The 26,227-nt window shown below is 40.6% G+C and overlaps 1 protein-coding gene across 6 annotated transcripts in view; it reads right to left on the reverse strand.

Annotated features, from left to right (window-relative positions):
- The window catches only part of TPD52L1 (TPD52 like 1), a 104,476-nt gene extending 78,778 nt beyond the window's left edge, over positions 1–25,698 (reverse strand). For all 6 annotated transcript variants that reach the window (XM_017958356.2, XM_009206169.3, XM_009206171.3 and 3 more), the window contains exon 1: positions 25,389–25,698. In XM_017958356.2, coding sequence (XP_017813845.1) covers positions 25,389–25,407 — 19 coding nt within the window. In that variant the 5' untranslated portion in view covers positions 25,408–25,698. The remainder of the gene's footprint in view (positions 1–25,388) is intronic.
- Positions 25,699–26,227: the final 529 nt, after the last annotated feature.

Below are 26,227 nucleotides of genomic sequence, written 5' to 3' on the forward strand. Positions count from 1 at the left end.
AGGATCAGTTTCAGCTTTCTACTTATGGCTAGCCAATTTTTCCCAGCACCATTTATTAAATAGGAATGCTTTCCCCATTTCTTATTTCTCTCAGGTTTGTCAAAGATCAGATGGCTGTAGATGTGGTATTATTTCTGAGGACTCTGTTCTGTTCCCATTGAGTCTATATCACACTGTTTGGTACCAGTACCATGCTGTTTTAGTTATGTAGCCTTGTAGTATAATTTGAAGTCAGGTAGCGTGATGCCTCCAGCTTTGTTCTTTTGACTTAGGATTGTCTTGGAGATCACGGGCTCTTTTTTGGTTTCCATATGAACTTTAAAAGCAGTTTTTCCAATTCTGTGAAGAAACTCATTGGTAGCTTGATGGGGATGGCATTGAATCTATAAATTACAGCAGGCAGTATGGCCATTTTTTCACGATATTGATTCTTCTATCCACTTGAGCATACGGTATGTTCTTCCATTTGTTTTGTGTCCTCTTTTTATTTCAGTGAGCAGCAGTGGTTTTGGATTCCTCTTGAGAGGGTCATTTTACATCCCTTGTAAGTTGGATTCCTAGGTATTTCATTCTCTTTGGAAGCAATTGTGGATGGAGTTCATTTCATGATTTGGCTCTCATGTTTGTCTATTTACTGGTGTATAAGAATGCTTGTGATTTTTGCACATTGAATTTTTGTATCCTGAGACTTTGCACAGAGTTGCCCTATCCAACAAGGAGATTTTGGGCTGAGACAATGGGGTTCTCTAAATATACAATCATGTCCATGCAAACCCAGGGACAATTTCCAGGCTTCTTCTTTTCCTAACTGAATACCCTTGATTTCTTTTCTCTTGCCTGATTGCCTAGCCAGAACTTCCAACACTATTTGAATAGGGTGGTGAGAGGAGGGGCATCCCTCAATACCCCCATCTTAAAAGTGGGCAAAGGATGAATAGACATTTCTCAAAGAAGACGTCCTTACGACCAACAAACACATGAAAAAATGCTCATCATCACTGGCCATCAGAAATGCAAATCAAAACCACAATGAGATACCATCTCACCAGTTAGAATGGCGATCCATTAAAAGTCGAGGCTGTAACAGGTGCTGGAGGATGTGGAGAAATGAACACTTTTACACCTGTTGGTGGGATTGTAAACTAGTTCAGCCATTATATGGAAACAGTATGGCGATTCCTCAAGGATCTAAATTAGATGTACCATATGACCCAGCCATCCCATTACTTAGGTATATACTAAGCACGTTGTTATAAATTATGCTGCTATAAGGAGCCGCATGCACCGCATTGTATGTTTATTGCAGCACTATTCTAATAGCAAAGACTTGAATCAGCAAATGTCATCAGTGACAGATTGGATTAAGAAAATGTGGCACATATACACCATGGAATACTATGCAGCCATAAAAAAGAGGATGGAGTTTGTATGTCCTTTGTAGGGACATGGATGCAGCTGGAATCCATCATTCTTAGCAAACTATCACAAGAACAGAAAACCAAACACCACGTGTTCTCACTCATAGGTGGGGCTGAACAATGAGATCACTTGGACTCGGGAAGGGGAACATCACACACAGGGCCTATCATGGGAGGGGGAGGGGAGGATTGCATTGGGAGTTATGCACCTGATGTAAATGACGAGTTGATGGGTGCAGCACACCAACAAGGCACAAGAATATACATATGTAACAAACCTGCACGTTATGCACATGTACCTACAACTTACAGTATAATAATAATAAAATAAATTTAAAAAAAAATAAAAAAAAAACAGAAAAAAAAAAAAAAGTAATGGTTTGTTAATTTTATAAATAGTATATAAGACTTACAAGCTTCACACTTAAAAGTGGAAGTTTTCTAAAACCTAAACTTTAATTAAATAAAACGTTAACTTTTTAATTAAAAATCAGCCTCTAAACAGTCTGTTTAATAAGACATATGGATGAATAACTGCAAAGTGCTGGAGAAGGTGAAGGGCTGATAATACAGAGAAAGGATCACTGGGCTGTAGTTAGAAAACCTCAGTTCTTTTTCTGGTTTTCCCATATATAAGATACTAGCTCAGGCCAATCCCCTGATCCCTCAAGTGCTTTCAGCTACAAAATGTGGAGACTGTATTAGGACATTTATTAAGTCCTCTCCAACTTTGAATTATGATGCTGTTTTTTAAGGACACTAAAAAGATTCATAATGCTGTGAGAGTTGAGGAAAAAAAAGGAGGATGACTTCCAGGGGGAAAATCAGGAGTTCACTGTCAACAATATGGGTGAGATCTGACAAGCTGAAATGAGGGTAACAGCAGTGCAGGTGGACAAAACCAGCTGAGCAAATGCTCTAAATTAGGAAACATAGAAAACGGGTTTGGAAAATTGGAAATCTGAGAAAATGGTCAATGGTGAGCTAGCCATCAAGTCTGATCAAGAGTGGACTTCACCAGTGTACTGGTGAATGTATCTCAAAACTCAAAAAGCTAAGGTACCAGTACCAGCTGTTACTGTATCCATTAAGATGACAGATATTCTTTTTATTTTTACATTTATTTATTTATTTATTTATTTATTTATTTATTTATGAGACAGGGTCTGGCTCTGTCTCCCAGGCTGGAGTGCAGTAGCATGATCACAGCTCACTGCAGCCTCGTTCTCTTAGGCTCAAGTGATCCTCCCACCTCAGGCAGCTGGGACTTCAGGCACACACCATCACACCTAACTAATTTTTAAATTTTCTGTAGAGATGGGGTTTTACCACATTGCCCAGGTTGGTCTCAAACTCTGGGCTCAAGTGATCCACCTACCTCGGCTTCCCACAGTTGCTGGGATTACAGGTGTGAGTCACCACACCAGGCTGCCAGAGATAGTTTAATAATATATGATAGTATTCACACAGGACCTAAACAGTTGATTATCATAATTTTAACATCTACTTGTATTAAGATTAGATTTTGCAGAAAGGATATGCTCTTAAATTACTCTCACGGTTACTTACACAAAAATGATCTTATACTACTGTATTAGTATAAGGCCAACAAGGATTCAAAGATTCATTTTACAGATTCCATCTCAAGTTCTATAAAACTAAAAGAATAATCTGCTATTTCTGAAAGTGATTTCCTCTGCCCCAAATTCTCAACAAAGCTAAAAATACTCTCCATTGAAAGGCCACTGAAATTTGGAGATGAATGGATTTGTACTCATCAATATTTCAAACCCTAGTAAGCTATAAGTGAGGACTTGGGGAGATGGCACATACAGGGAAGGAAATCAGCATTTTACGGGTTTAGTTCAGTAACTACTTGCAACATGAAGAATAATGTTTTTAAGCAACAAGAATATGGATTTATGTTTTCTCATAAATCTCTATGAACTAGCTAAGTAGAGCAGGCCGCGTGTGCATTATAAAAGAAAATGCCACTAAATTATTGCCATTTTTATTTCTGTAAATGAGACTTTGATTTGCCGGGTTAAAATAACTTGAACAGGTGTTGCCAATCCAAGGTCTGTGATCATTCTGAAAATCACCCTGAAGACAATTTTAAGCTTAAGAGTCCATGGCAATCTAAGAGACCATCCCCATGGGATTTGGCTACATTCTCCCCTTCCATCTCTTCTACTATGTTGGAACCTCCAAATCAGGACAGCCGAAGAACAGGGACACGCAAAACATATGGCTCAGCTGCATATCTCATGCTGATAGTCTATAAGAATTTCCTCAATATTTGTTTAGTGGAGACAGGGAGAAAATGAATACCTATTTCTTTGTAAAATATACATCAGCTGTCCAGTGACCTCTTTCCTTTTAACCTCTCCCATAACAAAACTCTAATCCCACAAAAGTTTGAATGAGCAATGCAAAATTTACTAATTATTTCATAGGGGAAGCTAGGAGTTGGTTTATAGCATTTCCTGGGAAAACATTAGAAGCATCTCTTGTCCTACGTTTCTCTCCCTAGCCTCCAGGCATATTGTCCTCTCTCCCTATTTATTTTTCTCCTTCTGGAGCTCACTCTTTGTGAATAATTTCCTCTCCAATTCCCATATTTTCCCCTTCCTCTCACTCTTTCTTAAGAAGGGTAATTTAGTTCTACCCTAGATTCTATCTTTATGTTGACACACTTGGACTCTTAAGCTTAAAGTTGTCTTCAGGATTTCAGTGTTGGGAACAACATTTAATACCAGTGGTGGAGTACTGAAAATTCTATCGTCCTAGCATTTCTTTAATTTTAGGAGCTTTTATAATAATTTATAAAATTTTTAAACCATTCATTTCTTACAGAAGTTGAAATATCCATGCTGCTACCACCTGCCTGATTGGATATAATGCTATATGCACTCAACACTATTCATTCATTTATTAATTCATTCATTGTTTTCTCCACATGTATTTATAGAGTGCTCTCAATGAACAGCCCTTGTTTTAGATATGGGGATATGGCAATAAAGAAAACGATCAAAGCCACTGCCCTCAAGGAGCTTAAATGCTAGCTAGGAGAAAAAGTAAATGATTATGCATAATATAAAATATTTATGAAGAAAAATAAGGCAGAGTAAAGGTGATAGATGATAGGATACACACACACACACGTATATATGTAAATATACACAAACATATTAAAAGCTTTCATTTTGTGCCTTATTTATTTTTTGAAATACCTAAAATGGAAAGAGCTGAAATCAGAACAGTTGGAGGTCTCAAGCATGGTGTTAAGTAACAGACACCAGGATTGTCAAAGTCCTGCCATGGAGGACATGCACCCTTCTCCATGCACTTTGCACTCCTTTCAGCAAGTCTGTCTTGTTATCAGCAATATCCAAGCCACAAGAGACCGGAAATAGGATCTGCTAACTGAAGAGGTAAGCACTGTTGGCATTTTCCCTGGTGCTCTACTAAGTTATTTCAAAAGAAGCAATGGAAATGTAAGCAAAACATTTAACCTGTTCTTCCTCAAAATGTAACCAAACAATGAACATTGCTTTGTATATCTGCTATGCAAATCTTTAAGCTTTCATCCTAGTAAATAAAGAAGGACCAAAAGCAGCAACCATTCAAAACACTTATTGTCTCATTAGCAAAATTTCGGTATTTTTTAGTAGGTGCAATTTATGCTTCAGATTTGCATGCAGGCCAGAGAGCCAAATTCCATCAACTTACATATTTATTTCTATCTTCAACCTACTCATCTTTCCTTAGCTCCAGAAAGCTATTTTTAACTTTGTGGTAGGTAGCATACCAAAATCCAATGAATTTTTGGGTAAAATAATGCATTACAAATAGTTACTTGACACCTAACTGCTATAACAAAAATAGGATGGTAAACTCACAAAGGAAAGGACTTTGGTTTTTTCATGTCTGTTTCACTAGTGCCTAATTTAGGGTCCAGCACAGGGAATGTTAAATGTATATTTCATGAGAAATTGATAAATGAATCTCACTTTTCTCTTTCATTGCCATAACAGTACCCAAGCACAGTCGTAAGCAATTCATCTGCATCATGTCATTCAATCATCACAAGATCCATTGGGGGCCCTGCATTTCCACCATTTTGTAGATGAGCAAACTGAGACTTGGGGAAGTTAAAGTCACATCGCTGATAAGGGACTGCGCTGGGAAATGAATCCAAATCTTTGTGACAACATGTAGGCTCTTTGTCACTACACTAGGATCCCTTTATGTGACAGGCCCTTTACTTTGCTTTCTTCTGTGTTCTTCTTCCTGACTTCCTTCCCTATGACCACAGTCATCTCAGACTGGAGGAATTACTTATATGAGCATGCAGATTCATTCCTTAAACGAGAAGTATCAGCATCTAGAGTAACATTCTAGGACTTACTTTAAAAAATGCAAATATCTAACTTGACTGCAGACTTTCCTCATAGGAAATAAAAAAGCAAACATAGTTTAAGGAACAGCTTAATATATGTATTGGTAGGTATGTATGTACGCATGTATATATATTTAAAAAGCATCACCTATTGAAGGAGTTTAAACAGGTTTTTTAAGAATAAGCTGGGCAGGATCTCAAAGGGCAACTAATTCAACCCTCTTGGGTAAGAAAGAGGTGAGCAAACAGAGGACCTGAGAAGGGAGTGGCAGAGTGGTGGTGAAACCAAGATCAGAAGCTGCACCTCCTGGGTCTTGGGCCAGGACACTCTCTGCATCAGGCTGCCTCTCCAAAGGGTTTGATCAAGAGAAAAATGGTAGAGAACAACAGAAAAGAACTACCAGAGAAAAATTTAGATTTACAATGGAGAGGACAACCAAGCTGCTCTATAAACCATTCCTTGGACCATGTGCCTGACTCAAAGTGGAAAGTTCTTTAGCTTAAATGACTGAGCCAGGAACAGCCTTGTAATTAAGAAAAGAGAGAAAGGAAAACGGGGCACAGGTTAACAGGAAGTTGGACTTTTCTTCCTCTTGGATTCCTTCTGTGAGCATGTGCTCACACACGCACAAACACACAGCAGTCAGGCCGCCAGGGAGTGAGAAGAGACAGGCTGATAGAAATTAAGGGTTACATTCAATTGCAATATTGGTCGATAAACCAATTGGTCTTGTAAAAACAGCAAACCCAGAGTCAATTTATTATTTTTAATGGGGGAAGGGCAGGGAATGAAGTAAATTTTTTCATTTGCTTACTCCTTTGTTGAAATTATTTCCTTCTCATTTATTTTTATCATTCATGCAATTGCCTAATAATGAGGAAAGACAGTAGGAAAAACCTGTTGATTTCAGTGGAGCATTTGCCAGGATCCAGTGGACTTTCAAAAACATTATAGCTTACTTTATTTATTCAATAAAGTCTGATTGAACCTCTACTGTGTGTCAAGCCCTGTTCTAGGTCCTGGAGAGTAAGCAGTGACCAACAGCAAAATATCTTGGGCCTGCAGGACTTACATTTAGAAGGGGTGGGAAGAGACAATGAAGAAAATAAATTAGGTATATACATACATAGCATGATAGAGGGGAATAGCGGCTAAAAACAAAAACAAAACACACACACACACACACACAGACACACACACACACACAAATCCAGGCCAGATGTGGTGGCTAATGCCTATAATCCCAATACTTCAGGAGGCTGCCGTGGGAGGATCATTTAAGGCCAGAAGTTTAACACTAGTAGGATTGCACCACTGCACTCTAGTCTCGGTGACTAGAAAGACTCTGTCTAAGGAAGAAAGAAAAAGGAAATAAAGAAAGAAGGAAGGATGGATGGAGGGAAGAAAGGAAAAGAAAGGAAGAAAGAAAGGGAGGAAAGAAGGAAGGAAGGAAGGAAGGAAGGAAGGAAGGAAGGAAGGAAAGAAAGAGGAAAGGAAAGGAAGGCAAGAAAGAAAGAGAGGAAAGGCAGGAGGCAGGGAGGGAGGGAAGGAGGCAGCCGGGGAAGGGTACCATTTTAAATAGAGGGGCCATGACAGACCATCACCAACATTTGCAAAACCCAAGGCAAGGCAAGAGCACAAAGAAAAATATACATCCCATCCTCTCCTCCCACACAGAGCCCTGCCCTGTGTTAGCTCTGGAATGCTGCTGCATAACAAATGACCACAGAGTTAGCTACTTAAAACAACACACATTTATTATCTCAGAGTTTCTGTGGATCAGAAATCCGGGCACAGCTTAGCTGGGTCCTCTGCCCAGGGTCTCATGAAGCTGCAATCAAAGTGTCAGCCATACTGCACTCTCATCTAGAGGCTGGACAGGAGGAGAACTGTTTCAAGGCTCATGCAGACTGTTGGCAGAACTCACTTTCTGGCAGCACAAAACTAAAGAACCAGGTTTTTGTTGCTTTCCTCATGTCCTAAAAGACACCCAGTTTCTAGAAGCTGCCCACAGTTCCTAGTCATGTGGGTTTCTCCAACTCAACTGTTTACTTCATCAACCCACAAGGAGGGCCTCAGCTCCAGTCTGCTAAAACGAAGTCTTATTAATGTAATGTAATCATGGGAGTTACATCCCATCAGTTTGTCATATTCTATTGGTTGGAAGCAAGTTACTGTCTTGCCCACAGTCTAACTAGGGAGATTATGCAAGAATATCAATAACAGAAGCTGGAAATCACTGGGGGTCACCTTAGGGTCTGTCTGCCACAAGCGTTGATAGGCACCTTATGCACATGTATGTGGATAACCTAGTTTGTTGAGTGTGCATCATATCATCAAACATAAGTGGGCATCAGAATCTCCTAGAGTGCATGTTAAAACACAAATGGTTCATTCTCAAAGTTTCCGATTTGGTAGAAATAGAAATGGGTGGGGCCTAAGAATCTGCATTTCTAACAAGTTCCTCTAGGTGAAGCTGATGATGCTGGTCAAGGAATCACAACTGAGAACTAGTTTCCTAGCCTGTATGTTCAAGCTACTTTCATTACCACCCTCAAATCAGTCAGCCCTTGGTCATCTCTTGGGGTGAGGAATACACATTCTGACAGTATAGTCTGCCCATGAAAGGCTCATGGACACCTGGTAACACACTCAGGGTTGTTTGGATAGGGGATTCTGAAGTCTCAGATACCCAGAGCATGGTCTAGAAGAGGAGGCACAGGTTCTACGTGAGCCTACAAGCTGCTCACCCTAAACAAAGGCTCAGCCAGAAGAGGGCTAAAGTGGGGCTCTCTAAAACCAAAGGCTCTGAACAGGTGTCAGAAATGTGAAGGGTCAGAATTTTACCCTGTTTGCAAGCCAAGACATTAGCTTGCCAGTTTCATGGATGTTGGCAGAAGACACAAGACTTCTGGGTCATAGACAAAAGACAACTTATTACTCACAGCAATAGCAGTAGCCAGAGAAACATCCTTGTTCTAGTTCTCCGAGCCTCAATTCCAAAAGGATGATGTGACAAGGGCCAGGTGTTACCTGTTCATGCAGTCTGGTGTGTTACTGGAGAGTAATACTGAGATTAGGAAAACCCGATTTATATGAGAGCTACTAGCAAATCTGCGCAATCTCTGGTCTTTATCACCTTTATTATCCTGGACAGTAAATAAATCTGCCCCTAAGAGAGAAAGTTTCTATTTTTCAAGGCTACACAATAGCCCCTATACAACCTAATCTCAGTGTTTCCTAACCCCAGTGTTACTCTCCTGTAACATACCTGACTGCATTAATGGGCAACACCTGCCCCTTGTCACATCATCCTTCTGGAATTGAGCCTCAGAGAACTGGCAGAATGATGTTACTGTGGCTACTGCTATTGCTGTGAGTGACAGGCAAACATCTGGAAAAGAGAATCCAGGGAAAATGATCTGTTCATACCTTTGATCAGAAGACGTGTTGTGCAGAAACTTGACAAAACCCAGGGATAACTGTCTGTCCCAACAGATCTGGGTCCAGTTGCCAGATCTAAGGGTGGTAGTGACCAGCAACATTTAGGTAAGAAACCAAAGTAGGTAAGGAAACAGGCCCAGAAGACATCTGAGGAAGCGTTTTGAAGAAGAGGGATTAATAAACTCAAAGGCTCCTAAGAGGAAGCAAAGGGAATTAAGGGAAAGAACATTAGGAAATTGAGGTCCAGGAAATAAAAGGGGAAGAAGCAAAGGCCATTGTAAGGTCTTTGCCCTTTATTCTGAGTGAACTGAGGAACTACTGGAGAACTTCAAAGGAAGGAGTGTCATGATACACCATGATTGAGAGAATCACTCTGATTACTATGTTGAGAATGGAGTGAAGCCAGTCCAGGGCCAAGGCAGGGAAACCTGCTAGGAGACTCCTGCAGTAATGCACATTGAAGATAAGGAAGGCTGGGCCAAGGCAATACCAGCAGAGGTGGTAGGAAGCTGTGCCATCCTGGATACATTTTGAAAGTAGAGCTGGCATGACAGACTGGAAATGGGGTACAATGGGGGGGAAACAAAGCTAAACCGTGGAGGATAGGTTTTGGGCTTCTGCATTTGAAATGGGGTTGTCATGAACTGAAATCAGGATGAATTTAGGAGGACTAGGGACATTTTGGAGGAGGTCAATGTTAGACATGGTGAGTTTAAGATGTTTATTAGACACTCATGCAGACGCATCATGCAGGCAGTCTGAAGTTGAGAAGCGAGGTCCAGGCAGGAAAAATAAATTTTGGAGTTGTAAGCACATGGATCCAATTCAAAACCATGAGTCATGAGATGGTGAACAGAGCTAGCGTAGATAGAAAGAAGAAGCAGGCCAAGGACGGATCCCTGGGGCAAGCCAGCAGCTAGCAAAGGAGCCTGGGAAGAAGGAGAACTGTTCAGTATCCTGAAAACCAAGTGAACAAAGTGCTCTGAGGAGCAGATAGTGGGCAACCCTGCCAAGATATGCTAATAGGTCAATGAAGATGAGCACTGAGAATACAGTACTGGACTTGGTACTTTGAGAGAGAGAGAGAAAGGGAGGTGGAAAGGAGTAGAGAGAGGAAGGGGAGGGCACAAAGAAAGAGGGAGTAAGAAAGCGACCACGTGCAAGTGAGTGCTGACTTTCTCTTTTTCCAAATCTAATGGAATCCAAATTCAAGCTATTATATGGGGCCATTATGTTTGAAACATACATAACAGGTCCTATTACATTAAACCAAAACATTTATTTTCCCTCAGTTTGGGAGAAGGGATAAAAACAAAAAATAAAAATCGGAGACGGTCTTAATCCCAGCACTTTGGGAGGCCGAGGCGGGTGGATCAAGAGGTCAAGAGATCGAGACCATCCTGGCCAACATGGTGAAACCCCATCTCTACTAAAAATACAAAAATTAGCTGGGCGTGGTGGTGGGCGCCTGTAGTCCCAGCTACTCTGGAGACTGGGGTGGGAGAATGGTGTGCACCCAGGAGGAGGAGCTTGCAGTGAGCCAAGATTATGCCACTGCACTCCAGCCTGGTGACAGAGCAAGACTCCGTCTCAAACAAACAAACAAACAAAAACCAAAAAAACCAACAAACAAAAAACACCCTGAGAAGGACAGGACAGAAGCCAGTTCTACAGAGGCAGGTGTAGGACACCACCTGAGAGGAGAGGGGACTGAGAGGAGAGGATACCCCTTGAGGTGGGTCTCAGGATATCATTTGAGGGGAGAGGGTACTGAGAGAAGAGGATACTAAGAGGAGAAGATACCCCTGTGATGGGTCTCAGAATCATCTCGGGGAGAGGTTACTGAGTCCCTTATGATGAATCAAGAGTTGAAGAACACTGGCACCAAGTTCTTTCCCTTCCTGAGGCCAGATGTCACAATAAGATAGGTTTTGTATTTTCATATGTTGTGAATTCCTGGGTCATTGAAAACAAGCATATGTAATAGTAACTACCCCAAACGTGGGATGAATAATTTTCTACTGTTGCTCTCCATTAGCAAAGGTCGTACAAAGTTCTGTTTGTGTCTAATTGAAAGATTTGAGATAGTAAGTGATAAACCGGCAGTGCTTGATAGAACCGATCTATTTTCCCATCACTTAATGAAAGAAGTCGCCAACCCCATAACCAAATGAATTTAATTCAAGGTGGCAAATATATTGTGACTTTAATTCTTTTCAAAAGTATGTCTGAATCTCTTTTCAGATGTATGTTTTATGATAGTTTACTGTTACTCAGTCCACCCTGGTTTTTTTTGTTTTTTTGTTTTGTGTTTTCAGTACAAGATTTGTTGTGCAAATGTATGAAGTTGCTCACTGCTGAGTATGGGGCTTTCCTCCCCTGTGGATGCCACAGTGGCTTCTGTAAAGGCGGGGCCAGCGTCTTGGTGTCTTCTCCTACGTGTAGGAGGAACTGTAAAGTGCACGTGTGATGCACTGCACGATGTAATCGCATGTCTTCTGACCGATGAATAGCACTCTCATATTTTCTACATGCAGGTTTTTTTGAAAATTGAAAACATTCAAAAACATTTGTAACAATATTCCAAACACTTTCCGAATGTGTATTCTTATTTCTACATGTTCTCTAAATTGTCATGTGAAAATTACAAGTCCTAATCTCAGAATATACTTCCTGCTTTGAAGGCTACCATTGTTGAGAATGGGCTACGAGAGCCTGGTGGAACATCTTAGAAATGAATGAAGCTACACCAGATACGCAGTAGTCCAACAGTAAACAGGTATTTTCCTTTCCAGTAATGCCTTCATATAGTGGGTAAAATATGAGCAAATGATGAGTGCTAAAAGGGATCAGCATTTTCCATGCCAAAATACGCCACTTTGCCATAAGAGGTGTTTTTTTCATTGTTTTGTTTTGTTTTTTTCGAGACAGGGTCTTGCTCTGTCACCCAGGCTGGAGTGCAGTGGGACGAACGCCTCCTAAGCTCAAGTCACCCTCCCACCTCGTCTCTTAAGTAGTGGGACTACAGGCATGCACTACCATGTCTGGCTAATTTTTAAAAATTATTATTTTTAGTAGAAGCGAGGTATTGCTATGTTGCCTGGGCTGGCCTTGAGCTCCTGGGTTCAAGCAGTCCTCCTGCCTCAGCCTCCAAAAGTGCTGGAATTACAGGCATGAGCCACCCTACCCAGCACATAAGAGTTATTTTGAGCTGAAAGCATTTGAGTTCCTGAAATCCTTTATCTGACTAAAAGCAGAGGTTCCCAAAAGAACTCAGCTGTCAGAAATTCCTCCTACTGGGAGCAACTCTTTCTTCTCTTCTAGACATTGTCACAAACTGTCATATCTCCCATCTATTCTCCTAAGGGCCCATTTATATTAAAAAAAAAAAAAAAAAGAAGTCATTTGCTCTCTCAATATTGCCTTTTCTCCACCTCCCTTTCCTGTAGTAAAATGATACAGAAAATCAAATCTCATCACTCCTTGGGGTATTCATTTCTTTCCATGACACCCTTGTGCAAGTAAAATTTAAAATAAGTAACTTTGTAAGCTTTTTCTCCTGTTAATCTGTCTGCTATAAGTTTAATTCACAGGCTCTTAGTCATTTCACCTAAGAGGGTAGAAAAAAAGTTTTTCCTCCCATCCAGATATCTTACACTACTTGTAAGATACCTGTTACAAGTAGTGCAGGTATCTTGTAACTTCCTGTTGGAACCCTGGGATATCTAAAGAGGAATAACAGGAGCCAAGGTCTATGCTTCTTTCCAGGGCTGACCTAACCTTTCACTAAGAAAAAACATCTTTCCATGATGTCTTTATGTAGAAATGAGTCCATTTTGGAAAACAAAATGTTGGAAAATATTTATAGACAATGAACTATTAGCTCTTTGCTCATTCATGTGAAGGGGAGAAAAATCAGTGAAAAACTACAAATATCCAACCATCAGAGGCCTTAAAACTGAGAGATCTGAAGAGATCTCCTCCCACTACCCCCATCCCAAATTGGCTTTTTCTTTTGAATGAATCAGTTCTGCTTCCGTGAATATGCTTGGGAGATGGTTAAATGAATAAAACATATCCATGTAAACAAGTAATTATAATACTCATGAGGCAATAAAAAGCTTTCTTTTTTTGGGTACTCATTGAAATTAGTCCTTTCAGCCAACATCTAAAGGATACAAATCCTACTTTCTGGAAACAAGCACGCAGATCCTATGACTTATTTATTTTAAAATCCTGAGATTACTGGGTACGGACGAACACCAAGTAGAATAACATATTTGAACTATTCCATATTTGAACTGACTTTTCCTAGCAGCTGGTGATAAAATTCTATACTGGTTCTAAGAATTACATGTCATATGACTTTTACAGATCTCTTTAATCTTGAATCAGTTCTGCTTCCATGATCCTTGACAAGACGCTCTTGCTATTAATGGACAAAAGAAACCTCTAATTATAAGAAAAATTGTATTTCCAAGGAGTTGAAGAGTTTTCTATATTTTAGATATATGTCAGGGAAACTGTAATTTGTATAAGATACAAATAACCGTAGGTAAGTTTGGAGATGAGGTGTAACATACACATGCATTTTTCGTGTGTGGTACATGGTCTGGCTAGATCAAAGTGCTAGATTTTTGCCTTTTGAGAAAGAAGCAATATGTTGGTGACTAAGGGTATTCTTGGAGATTTGTGGTTTTATTCTGGGAACTTCACTTCCTCTGCATCAAAATGCATCACTTATAAACGATTCACACTGTGAGAAACTGCTTAAAATTCATCTTTCCTTGAGGACCCAAAGCTTCCTTTTAGCCATTTCAAATTCATTAAAATATTCTCCTGCCTTCCCTGGTACATTAACAATGCTTCTCCATTTAATGCATATATTTTAAATCGTTACACTTTATTGCTTAAATATTCAGTGAAAAGTAGGATGACAGATGCGAATATCCACGTTTTGAGGTCATCTTTTACATGTTCTTAACTGCATAGTAACTCAGTAAATTTTTTCTTGTTTTACTTTTTTCTTTTAGTTTTATATATATATATAATTTATATACATATATATATATTATTATTATTTTTTTAAATAGACAGGGATTTTGCTTAGCCTGGGTTTGAGCTCTGGAGCTCAAGTGATCCCACTGCCTCAGCACCTTGATTAGTTGGGACTATAAGCACTCACCACCACGATCAGCTTAACTCAGTAAATTGAAGAAGTAACTGTGTTTACGGTGTTGTTGGGGACATTTTGCGACAGCAGTAATGGTGAACCTCTGCCTGCATGGAGAGCATGCCCGCTGATCGATGGCTGAGGCAGATGCCCTCTTTCCTGCACTTGCCTCTTCAAACCATGAAAATTCAACACAGAGATGGCTAGAGTAGCTTAAGGACAAATCCACTGATGGCTCATTTTTTTCAACAGTTTTATTAGATATTTTCTTAAAGTAGATATTGTGCTAATATGATTGGGAGATGGTGAGATGAATAAAACATATTCATGTAAGCAAGTAATTATAATGTTCATGAGGCAATAAAATGCTTTCTTTTTTGGGGTTCTCATTGCAATTAGCCCTTTCAGCTAGCATTGAAGAATACAGATTATGCTTTCTGGAAAGAAGCATGCAGATCCTGTGACTTTTATTTATTTTAAAGTCCTGAGATGACTGAATATGGATGAACACCAAGAGGAATAACATATTTGAACTGACTTTTGTTTGAGCTGGTGATAAAACTCTGTATTGATTTTAGAATCACATGTCATGTGATGTTTATAGAATTTTTTCTTCTTGAAAACAGAACAAAAATAGCAAGCTGTTGATAAATGAGCATCCTCTACCTGCAACTTGACATGTCACAAGGATTATTCTTAAAGATCTCCAGTCCCATTCATATTCCCAGACTTAGACTCTGCCCACATATGAAATGAACTGTACAATTAAATTCTGCCCCTTTAAAGCGTCTTTGATAGTATAGAAAATAAAGCAAAACCATTATTTAAAACTTTGCACACTGACTGCTTGTGCATACGAAGTACCTATAGAATGGTAATTGAAATCTCGAGGTATGAAGTCAAACTTTCTGATTTCAAATCCCAACTCCAACACTTCCAAGTAGTATGAGTTGGAGAATGTTGTGGAACTAGTCTGTCAATCAGTTTCATCATCTGTAAAATCAAAATGTTACCTTCCTTGTGAGTTTGTTATTAGTATTGTAGGTTTTATTTATTTATTTTTTTTGAGACAGAGTGTCACTCTGTCACCCAGGCTGGAGTGTAAAGGCATGATCTCGGCTCACTGCAACTTCCGCCTCCTGGGTTCAAGTGATTCTCCTGCCTTAGCCTCCCAAGTAGCTGGAATTACAGGTGCCCATCAGCTAATGTGTGTATTTTCAGTAGAGATGGGGTTTCACCATGTTGATCAGGCTGGTCTTCAACTCCTGACTTCAGGTGATCCGCCCACCTTGGGCTCCCAAAATGCTGGGATTACAAGTGTAAGCCACCATGCCCGGCCTGTTGTACTTATTAAATAACATATTTGGAATTTTTTTTTTTTTTTTTTAAAGACAGAGTCTTACTTTGTCCAGCCCAGACTAGAGTGCAATGATGCAATCATAGCTCACTGCAACCTCAAACTCCTGGGCTCAAGCAATCCTCCCACCTCAGCCTCCCAAGTAGCTGGGAATACAGACATGCATCACCATGCCCAATTTATTTATTTCTATTTTTTGTAGAAGCAGGGTTTTGCTATGTTGTCTGGGCTGGTCTTGAACTCCTGGGCTCAAATGATCCTCCCGCCTTGGCCTCCCAAAGTGCCAGGAACCACTGCACCTGGCTAAATAACATGCTTTTTAAAAAAGCGCATGCCATGGTATTTGACATTTGTAAAAACACTAAAATATTATTATCACCCTCAATGTGAATTAGCTCTAATTAGCACTTTAGCACTCAAAAAATCCCGCTAGGATGGAAATATGTCCTCTTATTAGTTCTAGGTGTTAACCCACAGGCACAACTCTCAACTCTTTTTTGCCTATCCTCCTGAAAAGATGACACCATGTCAAGTTCATCTTAGCTTCCCCTTTGCACATGTGGCACAGCACACATTAAGGCACAGTGCAGTATAGCAGTTAAGCTCATTCTCCTGGACCCAATTAAACTTGGAGTTGAATCCTGTCTTCTTCATTTAATTTTTCTGACTCTTAGTTTCCCTGTTTATAAAATGAGTTAAAAGTAAAGGTATCTACCTCATGATGTTATTATAAGGTTTTGATAAAATAATGGATGCAAAGTTTTCAGCATATGCTAATAAAAGCAACAGCAAACATTTATATACTACTTACCATGTGCTGGGCCCTGCTTTAAGCACTCTGCATGAATTAACATGTTAAATCCCCATGTCAATCCTATGATATTGGAGCTATTACTGTCTTTACTTTGCATATGTAGAAACCAAGATAGAGATAAATCAATAACTTGTTCATGGTCATATTAATGGTAGGTAACTTGGCAGAATTAAAATCTAGGCAGTTGACCTTTATCCTGGGATCTTAATCACTATGTCCTTTTCCTTCCCAATAGTATGTGGTTGTCAAATATTTGCTATTACTACAGTAATCAATAAGTATTTGTTAAAATATTTAATGAATCGATATCTGCTGAAGTATTTGTTTATTATTTACTATACATTATTAAGTAGCACATTTTATTATAGGCCACAAAAATGGACTCCTTTGCTTACAAGTTTTTGAAGAAATTCTCAGATTCTGCCTACCCAGATAATTAATAAAGTGTATACTAGGGAAGGCAATTCAAAATATGTTCCCATGTACTATAATAGCTGCCATTTGTATAATTAGATTTTAAAATAATTTAAAATAAAACAATGATATATGATTTGTTGCAAATGACTGACTTCATCTAAAATATACATCATCACCTATTTCAAAATCTTTACTTAACTAGGAAATAAAACTACAGGAGGCAACTTTGAAAATAGTATGAATAGTCTTAATAACACTCTTAAAAATCATAAATCAAAACATATAACAGCTTGCTTTCATAGTTTGAGGTTTATTATTATGTTGCCTAAACTGCAATGTAACATTTCAAATATGAAACATAAAATACAAAATAATTTTTTCCTTGGATAATTTAATAGTTAGACATACCTCACTGCACTTCACTTTATTGTACTTCACAGATACTGTTATTTTTACAAATTGAAGGTTTGTGGCAACCGCAGGTTGTGAAAGTCTATTGATGTCATTTTTCCAACATGTGCTCATGTCTTGTCTCTGTCACATTTTAGTAACTCTCACAACATTTCAAATTTTTTCATTATTATTATATCTGTTACAGTGATCTGTGATTGGTGATCTTCGATGTTATCATCATAATTGTTTTGGGGAACCATGAACTATGCCCACATAAGATGGTGACCTTAATCAGTAAACCTTGTGTGTGTTCTGACTGCTCTGCCAGCCACCCATTTCCCCATCTCTCTCCCTGTCCCTGGCCCTCTCCACTGTCTGAGACACAACAACATTGTTAGTATGACAATTTACCCTATAATAGTCTCTAAGTATTCAAGTGAAACGTAGAGACACATATCTCTCACCTTAAGTCAAAAGCTAGAAACGATTAAACTTAGCGAGGAAGGCACACTGAAAGCCAAGATAGATCAAAAGCAGGCCTCTTGATTCAAGTTGTGAATGTGAAGGAAAAGTTCTTGAAAGAAACATAACATGCTATTCCACTGAACACACAAATGATAAGAAAGTGAAATAGACTTACTGCTGATAGGGAGAAAGTTTGAGTGGTCTGGATAGATCAAACCAGCCACAACATTCCTTTAAGTGAAAGCTTAATTCAGAGAAGGTCCTAAGTCTCCTCAATTTATGAAGGCTGAGAGAAATGAGAAAGCTGTGCAAGAAAAGTTGGAAGCTAGCAGAGATTTGTTCATGAGGTTTAACGAAAGAAGTCATCTCAGGTCGGGCATGGTGGCTCATATCTGTAATCCCAACACTTTGGGAGGCTGAGGCAGGTGGATCACCTTAGGTCAGGAGTTCAAGACCAGTCTGGACAACATGGTGAAACCCCATCTCTACTAAAAATACAAAAATTAGCTAGGTGTGGTGGCAGTCACCTGTAATCCTTGCTACTCAGGAAGTGGAGGCAGGAGAATTTGCTTGATCAACCTGGAGGTGGAGGTTGCAGTGAGCCAAGATCGTGCCACTGCACTTCAGCCTGGGTGACAGAGCAAGACTTCATCCCAAAAAAAAAAAAAAAAGTCATCTCTGTAACATAATAGTACAAGATGAAGCACCAAGGGCTGATGCCAAAGCTGCAGCAAGCTCTCCAGAAGATCTGGCTAAGATCATTGATGAAAGTGGCTACATTAAACAACACATTTTCAATATAGATGAAACAGCTTTATGTTGGAAGATGTCAGCTTGGACTTTCATAGCTAGAGAGGAGGAGTCGATGCTTGGCTTCAAAGCTTCAAAGGGCAGGTTGACTCTCTCGTTAGGGGCTAATGCAGCTGGTGACTTTAAGTTACGTGTTCACTTACTATTCGAAAAATTCTAAGGTCCTTATGAATTATTCTAACTGTAACCAGACGCAATGGCTCAGGACTGTAATCCCAACACTTTGTGAGGCTAAGGCAGGAGGATTGCTTGAGCCTAGGAGTTCAAGGCTTTAGTGAGCTATGCTGATCTCACTGTACTTCAGCCTAGGCAACAGAGCAAGACCTTTCATCTATGAAAATGCAAATACAAATAAATAAATAAATAAGTGTACTAAATCTATAGATTTAGAAAATGCGCTCTATAAATGGAATAACAAAGTCTGGGTAACTGTTTACAGCATGGTTTATTGAATATTTTAAGTCCACTATTAACACCTACTGCTCAGAAAAAAATATTTCTTTTTGAATATTACTTCTGGTTGATAACACAATTGTATTAGTCCATTCTCATGCTGCTAATAAAGACATATCCGAGACTAGGAAATTTATTTTAAAAAAAAGAGGTTTAATGGACTCACAGTTCCACATGGCTGGGGAGGCCTCACGATCATGATGGAAGGCACGTCTCACATGGTGGCAGGCAAGAGCACGTGTTCAGGGTAACTCCCCTTTATAAAACCATCACCTCTCCTGAGACTTACCATCACGAGAACAGCATGGGAAAAACCTGCACCCATGATTCAATTACCTCCCAGTGGCTCCCTCCCATGACATGTGGGAATTATGGGAGCTACAATTCCAGATGAGATTTGGGTGGGGACACAGCCAAACGATATCATACATGGTCACCCAAGAGTTCTGATGGAGATGTACAAAGGGATTAACATTGCTAACACACATCTACTAACATGATATCCACTCTCCAGCTTGTGGGTCCAGGAGAAATTCTGACTTTCAAGTCTTATTATTTAAGAAACACATCTCATAAGAATACAGCTGCCATAGACAGTGATTTTTCTGTTGGAACTAGGCAAAGTACATTGAAAACATTCTGGAAAGGATTCACCATTCTAGATGTCATTAAGAACATTCATAATTCATGGGAAGTGGTCAAAAATCAACATTAACAGGAGTTTGGAAGATGCGGACTCCAACCCTCCTGAATGAGTTTGAGGAGTTCAAGATGTCAGTGGAGGAAATGAAGTGCAGATGTGTTAGAAATAGCAAGAGACCTAGAAGTGGAGCCTGAAGATGTAACTAAATTTATGACATTTTAATCTCACGCTAAAACTTGAATGAATGAGGTGTTGCTTCTTATGGATAAGCAAAGGGTGGTTTCTTGAGATGGAATCTACTCCCAATGAAGATGTTCACAGCATTGTGGAAATGACAACAAAGGATTTAGAATTATATAAACTTAGTCGATAAAGCAGTGGCAGGGCTTGAGAGGATTGATTCCAATATTGAAAGAAGTTCTACCGCAGACAAAATGCTACCAAACAGCATTACATGCAATATATAAATCTTCTTGAAAGGAATAGTCAATCTATGTGACAAACGTCCTTGTTGTCTTACTTTAATAAATTGCCACAGCCACCTCAGCCTTCAGCAACCACCATCTGGATCAGTCAGCAGCCATCGATATTCAGGCAAGACCCTCCACCAGTAAGACAATTATCACTCAGTGAAGGCACAAATGATCGTTAGCAATTTTTAGCAAAAAGGATCTTTTACATAAGGGTATGTACCTTTTCTTAGATATCATGCTATTTCACATTTAGTAAACTACAGTATACTATAAACATAACTTTTATATGCACTAGAAAACCAAAAAACTTGTGTGACTCGCTGTATTCCAATACTCACTTCTTTGAGGTAATCTGGAACTGAACCCACACTATCTCCAAGGTATGCCTGTATAAGAGACTGAACCTGCTGCTATTTGACAGAGGGAAGAACGGTTCTTTTATTGTTTTATATAAAAAAGCCATACTTCCTTTACAAAGCAATCATTTGTTTTCCATGCAATATCAATAAAAGTAATGTGATTATATTCATTTTTCTAGAGCTTCATCCCTTGCTTCCTTTTCTCTTCTTATCCTCATTTATTTTCTTTCATCTATTTTTAATTTACATTATCTTGTTGCATTTCAAGTATCCATATAAACTGCCTTATTACTTCCTGAAACAAGATACAATTATATTAATGTTCTGTGAGCAAAGTACAATGAAAGGTATATGTAACATTTTCATTTAAAGGACTTTGCAAACAGTAGGATGCATCTGATGTTTATTGCTTTATTTCATTCATGGACATCTGAGAATCTTCTTGAGTGGATGTCTGAATATAAAAAATAATTATTATACTAAACTGAATAATGGCTCCTAAATATATCCTAACTCCTGGAACCTGGAAATGTTACCTTGTGTGGAAAAGAGTCTTTTGCAGATGTGATTAAGTTAAAGGTCTTGAGAGAGAGACAGAGATTATCCTGGATTATCCAGGTAGGCGCTAAATGAAATCACAAGTGTCCTTATGAGAGAGAGGCAGAGGGAGGTTTGACACTAATAGAAGAGGAAGCAGCGTAACCGTGGAGGCAGAGAGATTGGAGTGACGCAGCCCGAGAAGGTCGGCAGCCAACAGAAGCTGACAGAGGCGAAGGCCTCCAGAGGAAGGGCAGCCCTGCCGATACCTTGATTTCAGCCTAATGATAGTGATTTTGGAATTCTTACCTTCAAACTATGAGACAGTACATTTTTATTGTTTTAAGCCACAAAGTTTGCGGTAATTTTTACAGTGGCAATGAGAAACTAACACAGTTATTAATTTGAATATATGCAAATGTTAAAAAGAGACAGTTTTCCTTGTAACATTAAAGACATTGGGAAAGGCAAAAAAAACAAAGTTATTTCCATTTAGAATAATAACATATTGAAGGGTAGTTTAAAAGGATCAGGAAGTTTTTATTTTAAAGGACTACTATATGTTTCAGGAAAATGCTACATTTCTAACCCAATTCCCTCTCTAACACATCAATTATCTTAAAGCAAAATTATCTGGTACCAGTGGAAAGCAAATAGGAATGCCATTCTCCTGTGGACATCTCTCTCCACATTGTTTTCCAGCTCTCCTCAGTGAACCGCTCCACTCATAATCCCACTTCCTGTTTTCTGTCCTACCACCGCCCCTGAAAGTTCTCTTGTTTTGCTGGAAGTAATCTATTACTTTACAAAGCCAAAGAACATATTTGCATAATTTCACTTATGGGAAAGTTTCTAGCACACTAAGTTGCTGCACTTACTGAGCTATATGGGTGAATCATGTCCATAACGCCTTGGTGGCTTCCTGGACAATATGAGGTACAACTCATCAGCACCTGCCTGCTTAACCTCATTTATCTTTACCTGTCTCTAGATTACCGGGCAGAAAGGTACGCCATCTCCGCTCTAGATAATTCTAAAATAAACTGTGCCGAAGGTGGAAACTTACACTTTGAAAATCACAGAACTGTCTTATCTGGAATCTAAGAGGGAAATCATTCATTTAGCCAGAAAAATGTGCAAGTGGAAAAAAAGATTTATCTTTAATATATGCTATAAACAGTTTGTGAGAAGTTTTTTCTTAAAGAACTCAATATGTCTGCTTCCTAAATAACAAAAACTCTGAAAATGAAAATCTTAAAATGCTAGGCAAATGAAGATTTAAGAGGTAAGTATCTTCCATTTGATTGCACAAGTAGGAAGCTGGGGTCATCCTTGACACTGCCCTCCTTCACATTCAATCCAATTTTGACTTTTCTTAAGTTTTTTTTTGTTGTTGTTTTTGTTGTTCTCTTTCTGTTTATCTTTTTTGAGGCAGAGTCTTGCCCTCTCACCCAAGCTGGAGTGCAGTGGTATAATCACAGCTCACGGCTGCCTCGACCTGCTGGGCTCAGGTGATCCTCCCACCTCAACCTCCCAAATAGCTGGGATACAACACGCACCACCACACCTGGCTAATTTTTGCATTTTTTTGTGGAGACAGGGTTTCACCATGTTGCCCAGGCCGGTCTCAAACTCCTGGGCTCAAAAAAATCTGTCTCCTCCAACCTCCCAAAGTGCTGGAATTACAGGTGTGGCTGGCCTTTTTTGTCTTTTTTTTTTTTTTTTTTTTTTGAGACAAGGTCTCACTTGTGTCCAGACTAGAGTGCAGTGATGGGATTTTGTCTCACTGTGGCCTCAAAATTCTGATCTCAAGCAATCCTCCCACTCCAGCCTTCCAAGTAGCTAGGCCTACAGGCACATGCTACCACACTCAGCAAATTTTGTCTATTTTTTGTAGAGATGAGGTCTCTCTATGTTGTCTAGGCTGGTCTCGAACTCCTGGGCTCTAAGTGATCCTCCTACCTTGACCTTCCAAAGTGCTGGGATTACAGGTGTAAGCCACTGCACCTGGCCTCTTACTTCTTAAATCTGTTCACTTTTCTCATATCCATTTGCCTTTTTACTAGTCTTCTTTACACCCAAAGGTTCCGTCCAGTCATGAGGGGAAAGGAAGGGCACCACAGGGCAGCTGGAGATTCAGGTGGGGACTGAAGTTTACCTTTCCTCCAAAAGTCATAAGCTTTGAGTGAGAATGAGTCCCTCACAGCATCAACTTTGCTACTTTTTACCTATCTGGCTGTAAACAAGGAATTTATTAAAAAGTCGTGGCAAAAATTGCCATTACTTTTGTAACAATCTAATACCTTCCATGCTTGTTTCCTCTCTGTAGAATGGGAATGAGAACATGAACTCCCTCATGGGACTGCTGTGCACAGGAAATGAGTCCATCAATACACGCAAAGCACAAAGAACAGAGACAGGCACACAATAAACAATCTGCTCTTCTGATTATTGCATACTAGGGTTATAGTTTTTCAGGCTCTCGCTGCACTATGAGGCCCTTTCTTAGCATTAGCATGCAGTGATTTTACACGTTATTTTTCAAATAGCTATCAAATTAATACTTGTCTCTTCCTCTACTGCAAATTTTATGAAGCAGATACCAAGTCTGTCTTTGCTCTTCTTAGCACAGTGCTTGGCAAAGGAAAGCACTGAAATATTTGTTAAGTAAATCTTGGAACTAAAGCAAAGCAATAAAGCAAACCAGTGACACCAGTGGTTACCAGTCTGTAGTTTCGGATGTCTTCAGAAGTTGTATGAATGCTTCCCATCTGCTACAGTTCTTCTCCAACCTCACTAACAGAATTACCCCGGAAGCTTTCAAATATACCCATGTTCAGGCTCCAAAGATTCCAGTTTGATTGGGATGAGGTTGGCCAAGGCCAGTATTGAAGACTCTCTAAATTCTAATCTGCAAGTCAGGTTGGAAAGCTCCGGTGCTGCTCCCACCAGCTTCAGTTCTGGTGTGAAGGCCTCCAACCTGACCTCTGCTTTTGAATTTGACCAACAGCCCGCACCCTCGGTTGAATTATCCTTTCCTATCTACATAATAGAGGAAAGAATATGGGTAGCGGCAGCTTTATGGGCAGGACCTAGGCAGATGGAACAAACGAGTAAGGTTCGTGCTGTTCAGACAATTGTAATCCTGGCAGCAAACCTGTTGGGCGACTCCAGGCCCACGCACTCGCCAACCCATACTCATTCAGGGCATTCTGCCCCTAGAGGGCGAGCGCATCAGGTCATGAACCTCTTTTTTTTTTTTTTTTTATTTAATGGGATTTTATTTATATTAAGAGCCAACACAAAGTTTCCTACAGTGTAAGAGTGGTGGCGATGACTGCCTTAAAGGCTGAACTCCGCAAGCCATACCTTCTGGGCGTTGCTCCCCAAGGTAGACCACTGAGTCCGTTTCCTTCCCAACTGTCTCTCGCTCCACATCCGCCCACCTCTGCCCCTTTCCACGGTCCGTTTACCCCCATTCTTGAACGGTGTCATCGGAATTCCCCAACCCTGTTCAAGTGTGACCCCAAGATATGAGGCCGCCCTTCGTGAAGCCACCGCAGGTTCCTCCAGCGGGCAGCCCGGGAGCAGGGAGCTGGGTTGCCGGGGGCCCCGCGCGCCACGGGAGGCAGAGGTCGCGCCCCGATCGCGGGAAACGGGGACTCATGTGTGAATCTGCTGGAGGTCAGGGGGCCGGTAACGTTCACCTGGCCTCCGAAGGCAGGTCCCCGCACGGGAAGCCTCTGGCGTAGCCGGGCTGCGGAGCCACCCCCTCGGCTGACGGTCCCCTCAGTCCCTAACTTGGGACCCACAAGCCGCGAGTCCACGGCCCTGGGCGAAAAGAGTCACATTCCCTCCCCACTCGCTCAAGGGAAAGGGAGCGAAACACGCTTTCCGGACCCGGCACAACAGGTCCTTTGGACACCCGCGAGGTTGGGAAGGCCGGGGGCGACTGGCTGCGGAAGAGGGTAGAGCATTCCACCGGCGCATTTCCTGAGGAGGGGCCTCTCCACTTACGGATCCCCTGTTACTTTACTGATCCCCAGACCCACAGCAAATCCTGAGTTTGGGGAGCAGGCATTATACCGAAGGCGCGGGTGGGAGTGGAGTTCTAGACGCGTAGCATGGCACCAGTCTGTTCTGTCCGAGAGCTAAGTTAGGAGGTGCAGGAAAAGAGCAGTTATGCGCGCCCCAGGACCTGACTCTCGGGGCGATCGGCGTCCACTCACCTTGTGCCTGTGCCTCCATGGTGGCTGACTTCGAGCTGAGGGCGGCGGGGACACCCTGGTGCTTCCCAGAGCAGATGGCAGCTGTGCTCAGCCTCAGAACGCAGCTGGCCCCGCCGCTCTCTCCCACTCCTGGCACGCGTGTCGCGAGCGCTGCGCGGAGGGGGTTGGGGACGCAGGCAGCAGCCACTGGCCGCTTCTGGTTACCTCCGCCCCTTCCAGTCCACCTGGCCCAAACCAAGCTGGAAAGAGCTCGCCGCTGGGCGCCACCTGCCGGCGCTCTGCACAGCGGGCGGAAGGCACCCACTCCCGGCGCTATACGGACATACAGCAGAGATATTGCAGATTAGGTTCCAGACCCCCGCAATAAAGCGGGTATTGCAACAAAACGAGTTGCACTAATTTTTCAGTTTCCTAATGCATATAAAAGTTACGTTTACACTATGTGTAGTCTATTAAGTATGCAATAGCATGATGTCTAAAATGAGCAATGTACATACCTTAATTTAAAAAGATATTTTATTTCTAAAAAATGTTAAAGATCATCTTTACCTAATGGGAATCTTTTTGTTGGTGGAGGGCATTGCTTGGATGTTGATGGCTGTTGACTGATCCTGGTGGTGATTGCTGAAGGCTGGAATAGCTGTGTCAATTTCTTAAAATCAGACAATGGAGTTTGCTGCATCAATTGACTCTTCCTTTTATTAAATATTTTTCTGTACCATGCAATGCTGGTTGATAGCATTTTATCCACAATATAACTTTTTGCAAAATTGGAGTCAATCATCTCAAACTCTGCCATTGCTTTATCAACTAAGTGTATGTAATTATAAATCCTTTGC

This window comes from Papio anubis, chromosome 6 (assembly GCF_008728515.1).
Source record: "Papio anubis isolate 15944 chromosome 6, Panubis1.0, whole genome shotgun sequence".
Taxonomy (NCBI): Eukaryota; Metazoa; Chordata; class Mammalia; order Primates; family Cercopithecidae; genus Papio; species Papio anubis.